Source organism: Lathamus discolor, chromosome 4 (genome assembly GCF_037157495.1).
Source record: "Lathamus discolor isolate bLatDis1 chromosome 4, bLatDis1.hap1, whole genome shotgun sequence".
In the NCBI taxonomy this organism is placed as follows: Eukaryota; Metazoa; Chordata; class Aves; order Psittaciformes; family Psittacidae; genus Lathamus; species Lathamus discolor.
In genome coordinates, this window is record NC_088887.1 from 46,754,339 (window position 1) to 46,768,326 (window position 13,988).

The window sequence follows — 13,988 nt, forward strand, 5'->3', positions numbered from 1 at the left end:
TTGAATTGTGACGGTTCTACCTTTTCTTTCTCACAGGCAGAGAGACTGTGATAGCACTGATGACAAAGAGTTGTAGTCCTTTGTTGGCCACTAATTCATTGGTCAGCTGGTGGGGAAACTGGTCATCTGCAGGGGAAAATCTGCTTAGATGATGATATTCTTGACTGAAATGCCTTAAAGGTTAATTTTTTTTTCCAAGGCTCCATGGTGGGGGTTCATAGCACTGAACACCTTCAGTGTGAGTGTCTGCAGTTGGCTTTGGCTCCCTTCATACTTAGTGGAGAGAAATGGGCACTTCTGGGCTGCAATTCATCTTGATCTAAAGTAGACTTCTGACAGGTCAGATGAATGGTGCTCTAAAAGTGATTTTCCTCTTTCTGTGTTAAAAATGGAGTGAGGCCTGTCTCATTTGAGACCAGACATCTTCCTTATGGCTCTGCCCAACTCACTGTCAGACTCTTAGCTTTGGAGTGAGCAGTGTTTCATGAGGCTAACGAGTATTTCCAGACATCCCAACACAGCTGATAAATTCCTGCTTTGGTGCTTAGAAGTACTAAGGCTTCTTAATTTGGCATGAGAGGATTTTTAACATTGGCCAGAAAAATAAGTTCTCCAGCAGAGTACCAGAAATGACTGGGTTGTTTTTAATTAAGTCTTTTATAAAGAAATAAATAAACAACAACCTGAAGCAGACTGGCAAAGTTAAAAAGGACTGAAAACAAAGGTTTGTCATGGAAGACATTAAGCAACTTCTAAGCTTAGGCATACACCCTTTACAGTGAATTATTTATTTCTTAACTTCTGCAATTCAATGTTGCAAGAAAAGTTCTTTGAGGATTATTTCTTTGCTTCCTTCTTTCCCTAAACTGCCAGTTCTACCAAAAAAAAAAAAAAAAAAAAAAAAAAGTAGAAGTTTCCTGCTGGCTTCTGAATGACAGGTTATTGTCAGATGTTTCACTATTCCAGTCATATGGTATTTTTCTCCTTCATACTTGTGCAAAAGCATTGAAATGCATTCTAAGTTTGGATGCCTTATGTATTACATTAGCTGCATTACTTTTCTTCCCACACCAGTTCTTATGAGTGCTGGGTGTATTTTGTTTTGGCAGAGTTGAGAGACTCTCTTTAACGCTCAGTTAAGGAAATAAGAAGTACAGGCATGCTCTTGACACAGTTTTTGCTTTTCAGTATCAGTAGAGCTGCATTCTTTTTTAATGTAGTGCCTTGCCTTGTTTAGAATTCAGTTTTACCATGTATTTAATTATATTTAAGAAGCATCTGAAATGTTTCCTAAAGCATTTGGTTTTGGTATCCAAAGTTTTTGGGAGAATCCTTCCTTCCATTTAACAAAAAAAATTCTTAATCTGCAATTACAGCTGAAAGAATTGAAAGCTTCAGGTGATGTATCTAATGAATAAGGAAACCCCGAAACATAAGAATAAAAGAGAACTCAGGTTATAGAGCAGCTCCTAGAACTGGCAGTGCTGTTCACTGGCTGTCATTCTGTTCCTTTTAACTAATGTGCAGTTTCCTGGATGATTTAATTTTTGGAACAGATGGTTATTTTGATATTAAGGAATATACATCAATTATAAATATGGCACAAATACTTGGTCATAGTTTAGAAAAATGAATAGCTGTAAACACTAGTTTCCCCTGAGTGTCAATAAATGCCACTGGAGCATGAAAAATATGTTCTAGTTCTATTTTTAATGTGTGATCCATGTACCAGAGGACAGATGAAAGATGCCATATCTGAGTACAACTGTAAAGTAACACCACAGTGCTAACATGAGTAGTGGCTGTAATGTTTGGATCTGAATGTAACCTTGTTGTGGAGTTTATATGAAGTAAGTACTCATACAGAAATATGAAAGCCAGAGATGAGCAGTGGCCCCTCAGTCTTGTCCATTCTGTTGTTTTAGATGGTTGTCCAATTTTCACTGTATCCTGAGGGCTGATTTTACTGGATAGGAATTGCCAATAAATGTTATAATGTCTTATGTTACTAAGATAGCCTAAGATTAAGATTTTCAGATGTTGTTGACAAAGGCTGGTATTTGAAATTGAAAAGGACAAAAGGTTACAGGTGGGAACTGATCTCATGAACAATAAGTTTCTTTCTGGTTATGAGTAAAGCAAATATTTAAAATAAATATGGATTTTGCATTCCTAACCTACATTAAAATGCTTTCAGGCTCTGTGTACGTGCTGCTTGCATTTATTACTGGTTTCACTGCAGCTACCTGTGCCTCTTTCTTCCGCACTGGATTATTCTGCTGGCTGTTTCTTTGGACTTCACATTTTGCCACCAGTGAGATGGCTATCCAAAACGTGCTCATTCCTGTGCCATTTGAGGGGGCTGGAGATTCTCCCAAGTGTTTTAAATAGAAAATGTATGCGGCACTTTTGTGATCTATACACGAAAACAAGTGTACCAGCTTTCTTATCTGCACTTCTAGAGCATAATCCAGGCTATGGCTTTGCTTGGTAAATTCTAACCATTCTGGTAGTTTAAAAGCTGCTGTATTTCCAGCTTTTTCCTAGGGAGCTGAGAGGCATGAGTTTGAGTGCTCCAAATTTTTTAGGTATGTAGGAAGTGGGAAGATGCCTTTCAGGGCCATGTGAAAAGACTCCCTAGCGTTCACCAAAATGCTGTGGTTAGAAACAGGCTTAGATATCAACTCTTCTTCCTCCTCTATATGAATATGCCTGCTTTCCAAACGAAGGCAGTGGGTCAGCTGAATTGGCCTGAGCAGTGCCAGTTGGACAACTTTGCTTAATGCAGCTGTTCCCAGATCTGTGTTTGGAGGTGGGACACTGCCAGTTTTAATGTGTTTGTGTGTTAAGTGGAGCAAAGCAATCGTCCTAATTGTTGCAGTTAGTAATGCTGCCATATAATGGAAAGGCTCATCTGAAAATTACAGTTTTTTCAGTTTCCTAGGAACAGAGGGGATCTGGATTTGCCTGGTAATTTCAGAAAAGTTATTTAACAGCCTACTTTCCTTAGCCAAAAATGCTGCTTCTGCTCAGCTAATACACAGTTAAAATTACTTCTTCAGCACTCAACAATATTCATATTCACAGAGCAGAATGCTTTCATGTGGAAGGATGTGAAACTGCTTTCCAGAGCAAGATCTGACACACAGGAAGCAAGAAATGTAAAAGAAAGGTCTGACTCCCCCCCCCCCCCCCTTGGTTTGCTGTTCTGCTAATATTGGCTTTTATAAGGGCCCCAATTGTTAGCCTTTTTTTCCTTGCCTTCCATTTTGCTGGGTGAGGGGAGCAGAACTAATTCATTTTGATATGTGGTGCACCTTTCTCACCAGTAGATTTTGTAACATAGAACCTGTGGCAGATGAAGGTATGATTAAAACCATAGCTGAGTGAAAGGTAAATGGCAAGCTCAGTCTGACAACACTAGTTAGAGGTGCTGCCCTGTTCCTGATAAAACATTATGTGCCTGAAATTGCCACTTTACAACTGTCCTTTTGATTTCTGGAGCAAGCAAATGATGGACAAGCACATTTCAGATTTTTTGCCATTTGATGCCCAGATTTTCAGAATTTCTAAAGCACTTAAATCCATTAGAGCTGTCAAGAGTGAGATACATCTAAGTTTAGATTTTGCTTCATTTTATAATCAGAGTGGGTGTGGATGGAACACACCAGAGTCTAATTTTGTCTGTTGTCTTCCCCAGCTAAAAAAAAATAATTAAAATAGAGACTTAAAAATTATTTGGTGAATATTAAAGTTGTCTTCTTTTTCCAGTTCGTGATCAGTGTCATTAATAAAACCATGAGATCTCACTGGTTTTTCTTCAGCTCTTACTATATGTGAACAGAAAGAAACTTTTTTTCCCAAATTAATGTGTTTACTCCTAATTTAATTCTTAGATTTCCTGTCCTTTGAGTTCACAGTTCATTTAGCCTGCCTGTGAACTAAAGGCTCTTTCCAAAGGAAGTGCCCTCACTGTATCAAATAGTTTCAGACCTCCAGGGTGCATACTTGTGTTTCCTTTTGTGAAGTACAAAGTAGGCTGAAACTTGTATTCAGCTTCCAGCCACAACTGAATTCCTTTGCAAAAGTTGTTTGCAATTTATAAGAACCCTCCTTCTTAAAGGTGCTTTGTAACAGTTTCTAAACTATTACAGTTAATGTTTAGTATTTATACAGAAGTGCAGCACTTGATTTTAATCTACAAGAAGTTAGGCCTAGTCTGAGATATATGACGTGTTTTTTAAAATGCTATTTAGTGTTGTCATATAATATGCAATTCTATAGTGCAGGATAAATCATTACTGCCTAGTTGGGTTTTATTTTTGTGAGTAATTCTGGCTCTATAACAAATCAGTGGAGTTAGTGAAGTTCAGGCTATAATAATGCAAGCCCAAAGAGGTTGAATTAAAATCTTCTTGGCTGCAACCAGAAATTCCTAAATTTAGACAGAGTTGCATGTTTATGTGTCATGAGACACTTATAATTCTTTTTTTTTTTTTCCAGCAAGCAAATTCTTACAGAATAGCATGATTTTAGAGCAGTGAGATTTTAATGAAACTTGATGTAATGTGAGAGCCATAATAGCATCACAAATGTTGGCAGTGGCCTTACACTAAATTTGTCTTGTGTTTAGCATTTAGTAGAAGGCACTGAGAGTTTGCTGGTATAACAAACTGTGCTGAAAAACTGTGTTAGCAGTTCTGTGGGTAGCTATGGCTATGCTTTATTGCTTTGAGCTAGTCCCTTGCCCAGTTTCTGGGAGTACAAGGTATACTGAAGTTGAGTGTGTTGTGCCTTTAATTTTAGCTTACGTGAAAGCTGCAGGGGGTTTCTAGTTTTCAGATACACTTCAAATTTTAGCATCTCTAAAAACTTTGGTATTCTTTCCTATAAGGGACCATGCAGTCATGCGGAAAAGAAACCAGAAAATGCATTCTGAAGTTACAGATTCTTGAAGATAGTTACGATGACTTTTAGACTGGATATAAGGAAGAAGTTCTTTACTGTTAGAGTGATGAGGCACTGGAATGGGTTGCCCAGGGAGGTTGTGAATGCTCCATCCCTGGCAGTGTTCAAGGCCAGGTTGGACAGAACCTTGGATGACATGGTTTGGTGTGAGGTGTCCCTGCCCATGGCAGGGGGGTTGGAACTAGATGATCTTAAGGTCCTTTCCAACCCTAACTATTCTATGATTCTGTGATTTTATTTTTTTTTTTTTTAATTTAAGGAGCATTGTTGTTCTTCTAAAGAATAACTTTGACAGTTTTCTCCAGTGGATTTCAAGGATAACACATTTGTTTATTTACTAACTATGAAAGACACGCAATTAGCCAGTAATCTGAAACACTAGCAATCTGAAGGTTCATAACTTATGATAAGGGATAGAGTTCTGCATTTTCCTCCAACAAGGTTTCTATTATCATGTTAAGATATTTTGCGGGTTTGGTTGGTTGGTTTTAATGTGTTATGTATAGATAGGTTCTAAATACTGAAAAGTAATTAATCCATAATAATGGACTAAGATTCTTGGTCTCTACACAGATCAGGCTGGATGGAGGCAAGTCTTAGATTCGAAGCTGAAAGCAGTTATAGACTTTTTCAGATATTTTTTTCCCCATTAGGCCTCCTAGATTCCATTTAACTTTCAGCTTATATGAGGCTATGTCTTTATTTTCTCTTGTTTACAACTTTTAATTTACTAATCCCAAAACCTAGTGCCAAAATTTTCCTTTTCTTGTCACTAGCAGAGCCATAAATTATACAACAGTCGCATGAAGACTTGTGAGTTGCTTAGATGATTGAATTATGTGATGCCTTCATGTGCATTCCAAATAAATCCTCTGGTTTTAACCTGTGTAATGATGTTTTTCCTGTTGAATTATTTATTAGTTTGATTGTCTCCTGTTTTACCATAACTAATGAGCTCTAATCTTCATTTCAGTTGTCATGGTTATTTGTCTCTTCCCCTGCTGGTATCTCAGGACATGCTAGTGTTAAAATATATAAACTATAGTATAAGAAATTATTTATGTGCCATCTGCTGAAACAATGCAGAGACCTAATCAAGATTGTACTAATAATACTGATGAATTACCTGAATGCATTAAAAAAAATACACATGAAATAATTGTTTTACAATGGAAACAAAAACTTAGACAAAGAAGCTGCAAACAGATACTTAATAAAGTAAGTTCAATTTGGGGGTTCATGACAAAAGACAGCTATTTTCAGGATGAAAATAGTTTCATGCAACTACATGCTTAAGAAGAAATGAGGAAGACCAAGTTTTTACGGATATGTTCATCTGAATGTGAGTTGCTGCTGCAGAAACAAAGCAGTGAGTTCAAATGTCCTGTTCCAGAATCATCCAAAATTGCTCATGTACAACATTAAGCATATCCCCAGCCCTCCACACCCTCCTGTGGTGCATGGTTAAAGATCTTTGTACTTCACTTAGAAGTCTTCTGTCTTTACTGGGGTGCTGTACCTTCCCCTGCTCTCTTTCTTTCTTAACACAGGTAACCATATCCATTGGTCTTTTAGAACTATGTGAAATGTTTCACTGTTGCATAAATTCCTCATTCCTCAAGATTTGGTCAGAGCTGGCTCTTGCTTCACACTTGTCTGTGATGAAGGAGATTGAACCTACATTTGGAAGGTAAAGTCCAAAAGTATGTTTGGCTGACCAGGCTTTCCTGGTATGCAGGATGGGAGTTGAAGTGCGATGGGATGAATTGTGATTGATGTACGTTTCTATTAATAAATCAAGTTTTGTGAAGCAGATACTAGTGTTGTAGTATTTCTTTTTATGTATCTCAGGAAGTTTAAGGGAATTTTTTTCTCTCTCTCTTATCAGCCATGCTAAATATGTGGTTGAAGTGCAGGGCCCCATGTCTGTGTTTAAGGAATTGTAGATGAAAGATTTTAACATAAATCATTAGAAAGATATAGGACAACTGAAACAGGTATTTGTGGTGTCACATAATAGCATTGTTAAGTGATTCACAAAATGCCTTCACCAAGAAGAAAGATGTAACCCTGAAAACAGTAGCATTTGGGAGTGTGCTTAGACCCAATGATCAGTGACACTGAACACCATACTCTCATGCACTGGCTAAGCCTTAGACATTTGCTTCATTAATAAGCATTTATTATCGGTTATCTTTTCTCCAACCAAATCTGCATTCATTTCTTGTGCCCGCTGGACTCAAGCTACATTTCATTAGCACATTAGTAAAGCTGGTTTGCAAGGAGATCTCTTTCCTCCCTGCTTCAAGCTTGCTGCTCCTGCTGGAGAGGAGCTTGGAGAGCTCCCTGGGAAAGCAGCTTCTCATCATTGCTCTAGTCCATAGCCAATAGCACTTCTGATGCTCTGCTCTGCATTGTCATTTGCTTCTATGTCATCCCTTGATTCCCATGATCAGACTGACTCTGCCAATTACCTTCCTGGGGCTTGTTTTCACTTGCATGCATATTTTTGTGATACCATCTTCATCTCTGCTAGTTTACAATTTATTTTATTTGATTTCACCTTATTCACACTTGTGTTCATGAGGTGTGAATAAACAAGAGAAGCTCATTCTCAGAAATCTTTTATCAGTGTGAATTAATATCTAAGCAATGAATAATTACCCTTTTTAATGCAGACGCTTACTTCTGCTCTTATATCCATTTAATGTGTTTCTCATACTACTTATATTGTTCCCTAGCAGCAGACAATAAAAAACAATTTTCAGTTATAGACTACTACATGTGGCAATGAACTTGCATAATCTTGTTTCAATAAACTCTCTTACGGGTCATTGCTCACACTGTATTGTAAAATGTAATATCTGTGTGATACATGGACGCGTTGTCTAAATTCTCTTACCAGGATGGTGATTTTGATTTCACAGCACTCTGGTTCAATAAGAACTGCTGAAAACAGTCCAAGCTCTTAGACTCCATTTTTTTTTTCCCTAGATGGTATTTGATTATAGGTTTTCTTGTTATTTTCTCTTAACTTTTGTTGTATAGATAGTTTATGTTTTCCAAAAATATTCAGATAATCCAGATTTGGATGTCTTTATGGAACTGGGGTGTACTGCTTCAAGCCTGCTCAGTTTGTGTGACCCTGCATTGTGGAATATACTAAGAATTTTGTCCATGCTGTAGATAGCTGGCTAAACAGAAACTGGAAGGATCATCTGTAGACGGTGCAGCATTTGAGGTTCCACAGGAGTAAGGGATTTTCTCATGTTGCCATGATTTTGTGTGGAGGTTTTGTGTATTTGTGGGGAAAGGGGAGGTGTTTGGATTTTTGTGTTGCTTACTTGTTTTGTTGGGGTTTGGGGTGGTTGGGTTTTTTTCTTACTCTTAAATGGCAATGTTTTGGTCTTCAGGCAGATAATTGTCTTTGGACTCAAAATGTTCATTGTGCTTTAACAGGGAGTCTGTTAGTAACCAGAGGGACTGGCTGACCTCAGTGTGGTGTGTTTGCATAGACTGATGGAATTGTATAGAAGTGTACATTCATTGCAAGCTTTTCCAAGTACTTCCATACTAAGTATGGGATATTTATTCATGCGATGTATAACCTTGGTGAAGCCCAGGTAAACTGGCTATTGTGTTTGGGTCTTATATATCAGACCTGCTTTTAGATTTTTGTTTACTAGTTTCTTGCTGACCCTTCTCTGTCATTCCTTGTAGGTACAAACACTGTCTGTTACTCCTTCAGAGATATAGCATTTACTGCCCAGCTGCACCGAGTCTCTGGAGTTTGTTTTGAACCTCAGAGTATCCTGTGGTTTCAATGCCAAGGCTCTAGTCTTGTGAATACTTTGGATTTAAGCTGATCCATCTATCCCATAGCAGTGAAAGCAGACAGACATACAGATACATACAAATAGAAAGAAATTCTTCACTGTGAGGGTTGTGAGGCACTGGCACTGATTGCCCAGAGACGGTGTGGCTGCCCCATCCCTGGCAACGTTCAAGGCCAGGTTGGATGGGGCTTTGTGCAACCTGATCTAGAGGAAGGTCTCACTGCCCATGGCAGGGGGGTTGGAACTGAATCTTTAAGGTCCCTTGCAACTGAAACAATTCTGTGATTCTATGATACAGACCTTTAAAAAGCTTTAAAGCCAAATTCTCTTAGCTAGTGCAGAGGATACAAGGATCAAGGGAAACAATAGGTGTTAAGTGTCCTTTATTCCAGTTACCTCTTCTTTCTGTACTGGCCTTTAGGCTTGTATGAGAACCAGATGGTGAACTCAGAATCTTTTGCGTGTATCTTAGCTGTTCTGCATAATATGGGGTAGTTCTCTCTAACTCTCTGTATAAATTATCTTCCACTGACATAATTTATTTGTTTTTTACTTCTATTTTTGACTGGAATACTACCCAAGAGCAGTGGAAGACTTGTTCTTGCTACTCACAGCTGAATCCCCTTATTCCTGCACCCTTCATCTTGAATATCTTGCATCTAGATTTTAGGGGTCAACCTTCACAGTAATTTCTTTTTCTACTGTTCAGGAATCTCCTGTTCTTCAAACCTCAACCTCTTAAGATAAACTTGGTCTCGCATTTTACCCTAATTTTTTGCTACATTATTGTTCTTAGAGGTTCCACGTGAAGGTTTGGAGCCTTACATCCTATTAGGTATTCAGGCTGTCAGGCCTGGTTCAGAGAGCAAACACAGAACTTCTTCATGTGAGGTATTCCTGATGCAGTGATTTCAAACCCTCAAGCAGAATTCATAAACTCTGCCTCATAGTTACTCTAATACTATGATAATTTCCTGAGTAGGTTCTTGTCTGTTACATGAATGGTAAAATTTACTTGTACCCTGAGAAAATTATTCTTATTTGAATGTATTGGTTTTGTCTGTCCAAATGTACTTGTAATTTCAGGATTTATTTTAAATTATGTGTAAGAACAAAACTGGGTGTAAGGGGTTTTTTTGTTTGTTTTTTGTTTGTGGGGGGTTTTTTCCCCTCTTTTCTCCCTCCCTCTCTCTTTTCAGATGTTGCAGTTGTGGACATGAGTGATATTTCCAAGCAACCATCACTGTTCTACCAGCTTGGCGTGCGTGAAAGCTTTGACATGGCTAATAATGTTATACTCTACCATGACACTGATGCTGACACTGCTCAGTCTCTCAAAGTAAGGTTCTTGCTTCAAAGTCTGCTTCATTTCAGAAATATTTTTAAATAACTGATCATGCAAATGTATGTGTTTTTTCTGAAACATCCTTTGAATGTGATTTCTTGATAGCATGATAACAAAATCATGCTAAGAAAAACAGCTGCTAGCAAAAATAGTAATGATTAGAATTGTATAACAGCTTGTTTATAAGAAAAGATCTGTAATATGGAACTGATTTTGCTCTGGATGGTTAGACATGGAAGTGAGAATGCAGCTCTGGGTTTTTTTTTCCTTCCTTTCCCTCTTATAATTAGAGGAAATGTAAAAAAAAAAAAATGTTATGCCCTGTATAATAACAATACTTGAACATGGGCTGTATTGCAAGATATTCCTACTATTGAAGCACTTCTGTTAGATGAAGTTTGCATCTCCTAGGTACTGAGCAACTAGGACTACAGGAATCTCCTTTTTCATGCTGTTTGGAGATAAAAAAAGAGTCAACAAATCTTTTTATAGGCTCGTTGTTCATTTTTACAGTAGGATAATACATGCTATACACTGAAGTCCTAAAATTGCTGTTGTGGATGCAAGTCATATATTGTGGATGTTTCTGTCTTTCTCAGTGCAGGTTGTCTTTGCTTTAGATCACATTTAGACTTTAATCCTCTCTGTCATCACATACTGCTGCTTTTAATATCATCCATTTTCTTGTGACCATCACTGAGAGCAGTGTGGTCCATGCATTTTATTTTTTTCTTTATTTTGAGTTATTATCCTTACTACTTGGTATTTTTTACATCATCAATGTCCAAATACCCTTTTTGGAATTCTCCAACCTCTCTTGGTCCTGTAAGAATATTAAGTTAAAACTTAATTTTGTATGAGTCTCCTTTACTTTTCCCAGAAAAGCTCTGACCTGTCACTGCTCCTCTTTCTGCTCACATTAAGTTTATCACATGCTTGCTTTCTTCAGGTGGTAGTTCACATACACATTCCATGTGACCTGGAGTCACAAGAACTCAGAGCTGGAGCCTCTCACACTCTGCTCAGAGGTTATCCATACAGACATGTGCTAAGGCATACTTGCATGCTCTCCATTCCTCTAGCTAATCTGGGTAGGCAGGCATACAACTTTTCATCCTGCATTGGTAGTACACCTGACTGCAAAGAGATCTTTCATTTTTATTTTTCATTAGCACATTTTTACCTTTCTTCCATGCTGTCACTCAGATGTTCCAACAATCCTAAGGATGTGCCAAAGTTTGGGAAGCACAGGTTAGTCATCTATTAGTCTCTGCCCAATAAGGACCTCTGTGGATGGCTTTGATTTCTGTGCTTTGTGCCAATCACATATGCAAGCACCTGCTCCATAATTGGGGTGCTGAATGACCTCCAGGATTACATCCATCCAGGGGTTGGGTCTTCACAGTGATTGCTGCCAGAACTTGCAATTCTTTGCACTGTCAGTTCTGGGGCTTTTCTGTCTGAGGACATAGAGTCAATGACAAATCTGGGGATCTGGGAACACTGAAGAGTGACTGGATCACTTAGGATTAGAAAAACTACCACCTGCCTTCATCCCTCTTCTGCTAGAAACTCTGTCAGTGCCTCTTCTTCATCTACCAGTTGTTTGCATAACCTCCTTGGCCTGCGTGGGCCCCTAGCTTATCTTACTATGGGAATAGAAGGTTTGATTTAAGTTGCTGAAATCAAGTAGAAGAGATTCTCTAGATCAAGTGCTAGATTAGTTTAAGTAGGGCAATGTAACATGATCCAGTCCTACCCTGATGTCCTTGATACCTCTTCTGCAAATGATCCCTGGTTCAGTGCTGGATATCACTCAAGTATGCTAATTCCTCTTTCTTAGGAATACTTCAAAGTACCCTAACAACAAGGGTTGTTCTTGGACCCTTTCAGTTCATGAGACATTTCATGGTGTAGCTGATGGATAGCTGTCAGAAGCGTTCATTTCTCCCTGCTAAGACAGATTTTTAATTGCCGTAGGTTAACATCTACTGGAGATACTTGCTTAGTTAGGAAGACATTTTCCTTTTCAGATATGTGATATTTCATATATCTAAGCCTTCCATCACTTTTGCTTTGAAATATTTCATTTGGCTCTAGGAGTTTAAGTTAATCAGTAATTCTTATTAGGTTTTGGTACCTTAATACATATTTTTGATGATCTGATGGTGTTTTCTTTATTCTCAGGTTTATGACTAATTTGGTCAGGGTTTTTTTCCTTTCTTTCAGAAATATATTACTTTACTTCAATCTAGGTTGCTGTGCTTGCCTCTTAAGAGTGGCTACCCTAAGTGCTGTAAAGGCAGCACTGAAGACTGTTATTACTTCTACTGGGAAGATCTGTGAAGTTTGGACAGCCTGATTTTATATCATTTATCTCTTAGGACCCATGCAGAAATTATCCCAAGAGCTGTATTTTCAGTTTCACCAATGTTCTTTACAAAACAACCTAGTTCTGAGCATATAAAAGAATATGTAATCTGGATTTCAAGAGGGTCATATTTGCAAAACCGAACTTCTTAGATGGCTCCTGACATATTGCCTGTTGTTGTGGAAAAGGGTCTATGGGCATGACAATTTTATGTGCAGTAGATGTCAGGCTGTCACATGTGAAGTTGCTCAAGCAGAATAATCTTAGGTTGTCAAAGCACAAACAATTAAGTACTTTTCTTGATCCAACCCTAATTATTCTATGATTCTGTGTCATTCTGTCCCTTTACCTGTAATTTGCTGTGGCAGGAAATCTGGATTATGGTGTAAAGAACATGCCTGTGTGTGTATATATGTATGTATACCAGTTGTTTTTATTGGAAAGAATAATTCCCAGTAAAAATTAATAAACATTTTTATTTTCTCTCTCCTATATTTTTTTTCTTTTCTTTTTTTTTTTTTTTTCTTCCAGGATATGGTATCTCAGAAAAACACAGTAAGTATTAAATCCACATTCATTTCAAAACACAAAATGAGGATACTAAGTTTGAAGCAACTCTAATAACAAAGCTGCTAAGCCTGTTTATGCTCTATACAATTGAAGGAAGTCTGTTTCACTTATAGACAATTCAAACTACTGGAAATCTTGTTGAATTCCTTTACAAAGTAAAGCTAAATTAAAAAGTTACTTTTCTTTGGAAGTTCCTTTGAAAATTCTAGAAAAGTGGCAGTATATATGTCTGTAGGTTGATAGGTCAAAATGTAAACTCAGAAATTGTAAGTCTCTTTTTCCCTCCACCACTTTCACCCACCTGTGCAAATGTATATGTGTGTGTGATGCCTTAATATCTCCAAGATATATATATATGTATATGTGTGTATATATATATATATATATGTAGTGCGTGTGTATATATATCTCCAAGCAACTTTGGCTACTGTATACCCATCCTTTTCTTCATAAATTCACAGATTTTACTTAGGAATGCAAAAGACTTTTTTCCCAAAGTAAAAATATTCTTATCCTTAAAGCAAGTAAAATTAAACAAGTAAGCCTGAACCAAGACAAAATGTAGTGTTTATTTTAGGCTTAATGCAATATGCCACAATATCTTAGACAGTTATACATTTTGTCTCACTTCACATCATGTTAGTAGTTATTTTCATTAAACACTCTACACTGTTATTTTTAGGACTACTGAATCTGCAAAAATCTTAAGCTTCATTTATTCCTTTCTGTTTCCCCCCATTCATCATATCCTTTAATTTTCTTCTGAACAATATTGAGCAGGACTAAAATAATTAAATGTTCTTAGAGCCTGCTAATAATTTAAAAGAGAACTAGAAGAAATAATTCATTACTCACAGCAGTTTATTTTGAGCTGCTGTTTATAATTGGCTACAGCACT

General features: G+C 37.5%; 1 protein-coding gene across 7 annotated transcripts in view; it reads left to right on the forward strand.

Annotated features, from left to right (window-relative positions):
* Nucleotides 1-13,988, forward strand: part of MAP3K15 (mitogen-activated protein kinase kinase kinase 15) — an 89,371-nt gene that overhangs the window by 18,897 nt on the left and 56,486 nt on the right. For 6 of the 7 annotated variants that reach the window (XM_065677337.1, XM_065677344.1, XM_065677342.1 and 3 more), the window contains exons 2-3: nt 10,004-10,143; nt 13,052-13,075. In XM_065677337.1, coding sequence (XP_065533409.1) covers nt 10,004-10,143; nt 13,052-13,075 — 164 coding nt within the window. Of the gene's footprint in view, nt 1-6,339; nt 6,659-10,003; nt 10,144-13,051; nt 13,076-13,988 lie in introns of those variants that run through there. The other variant, XM_065677340.1, reaches the window with a different exon arrangement.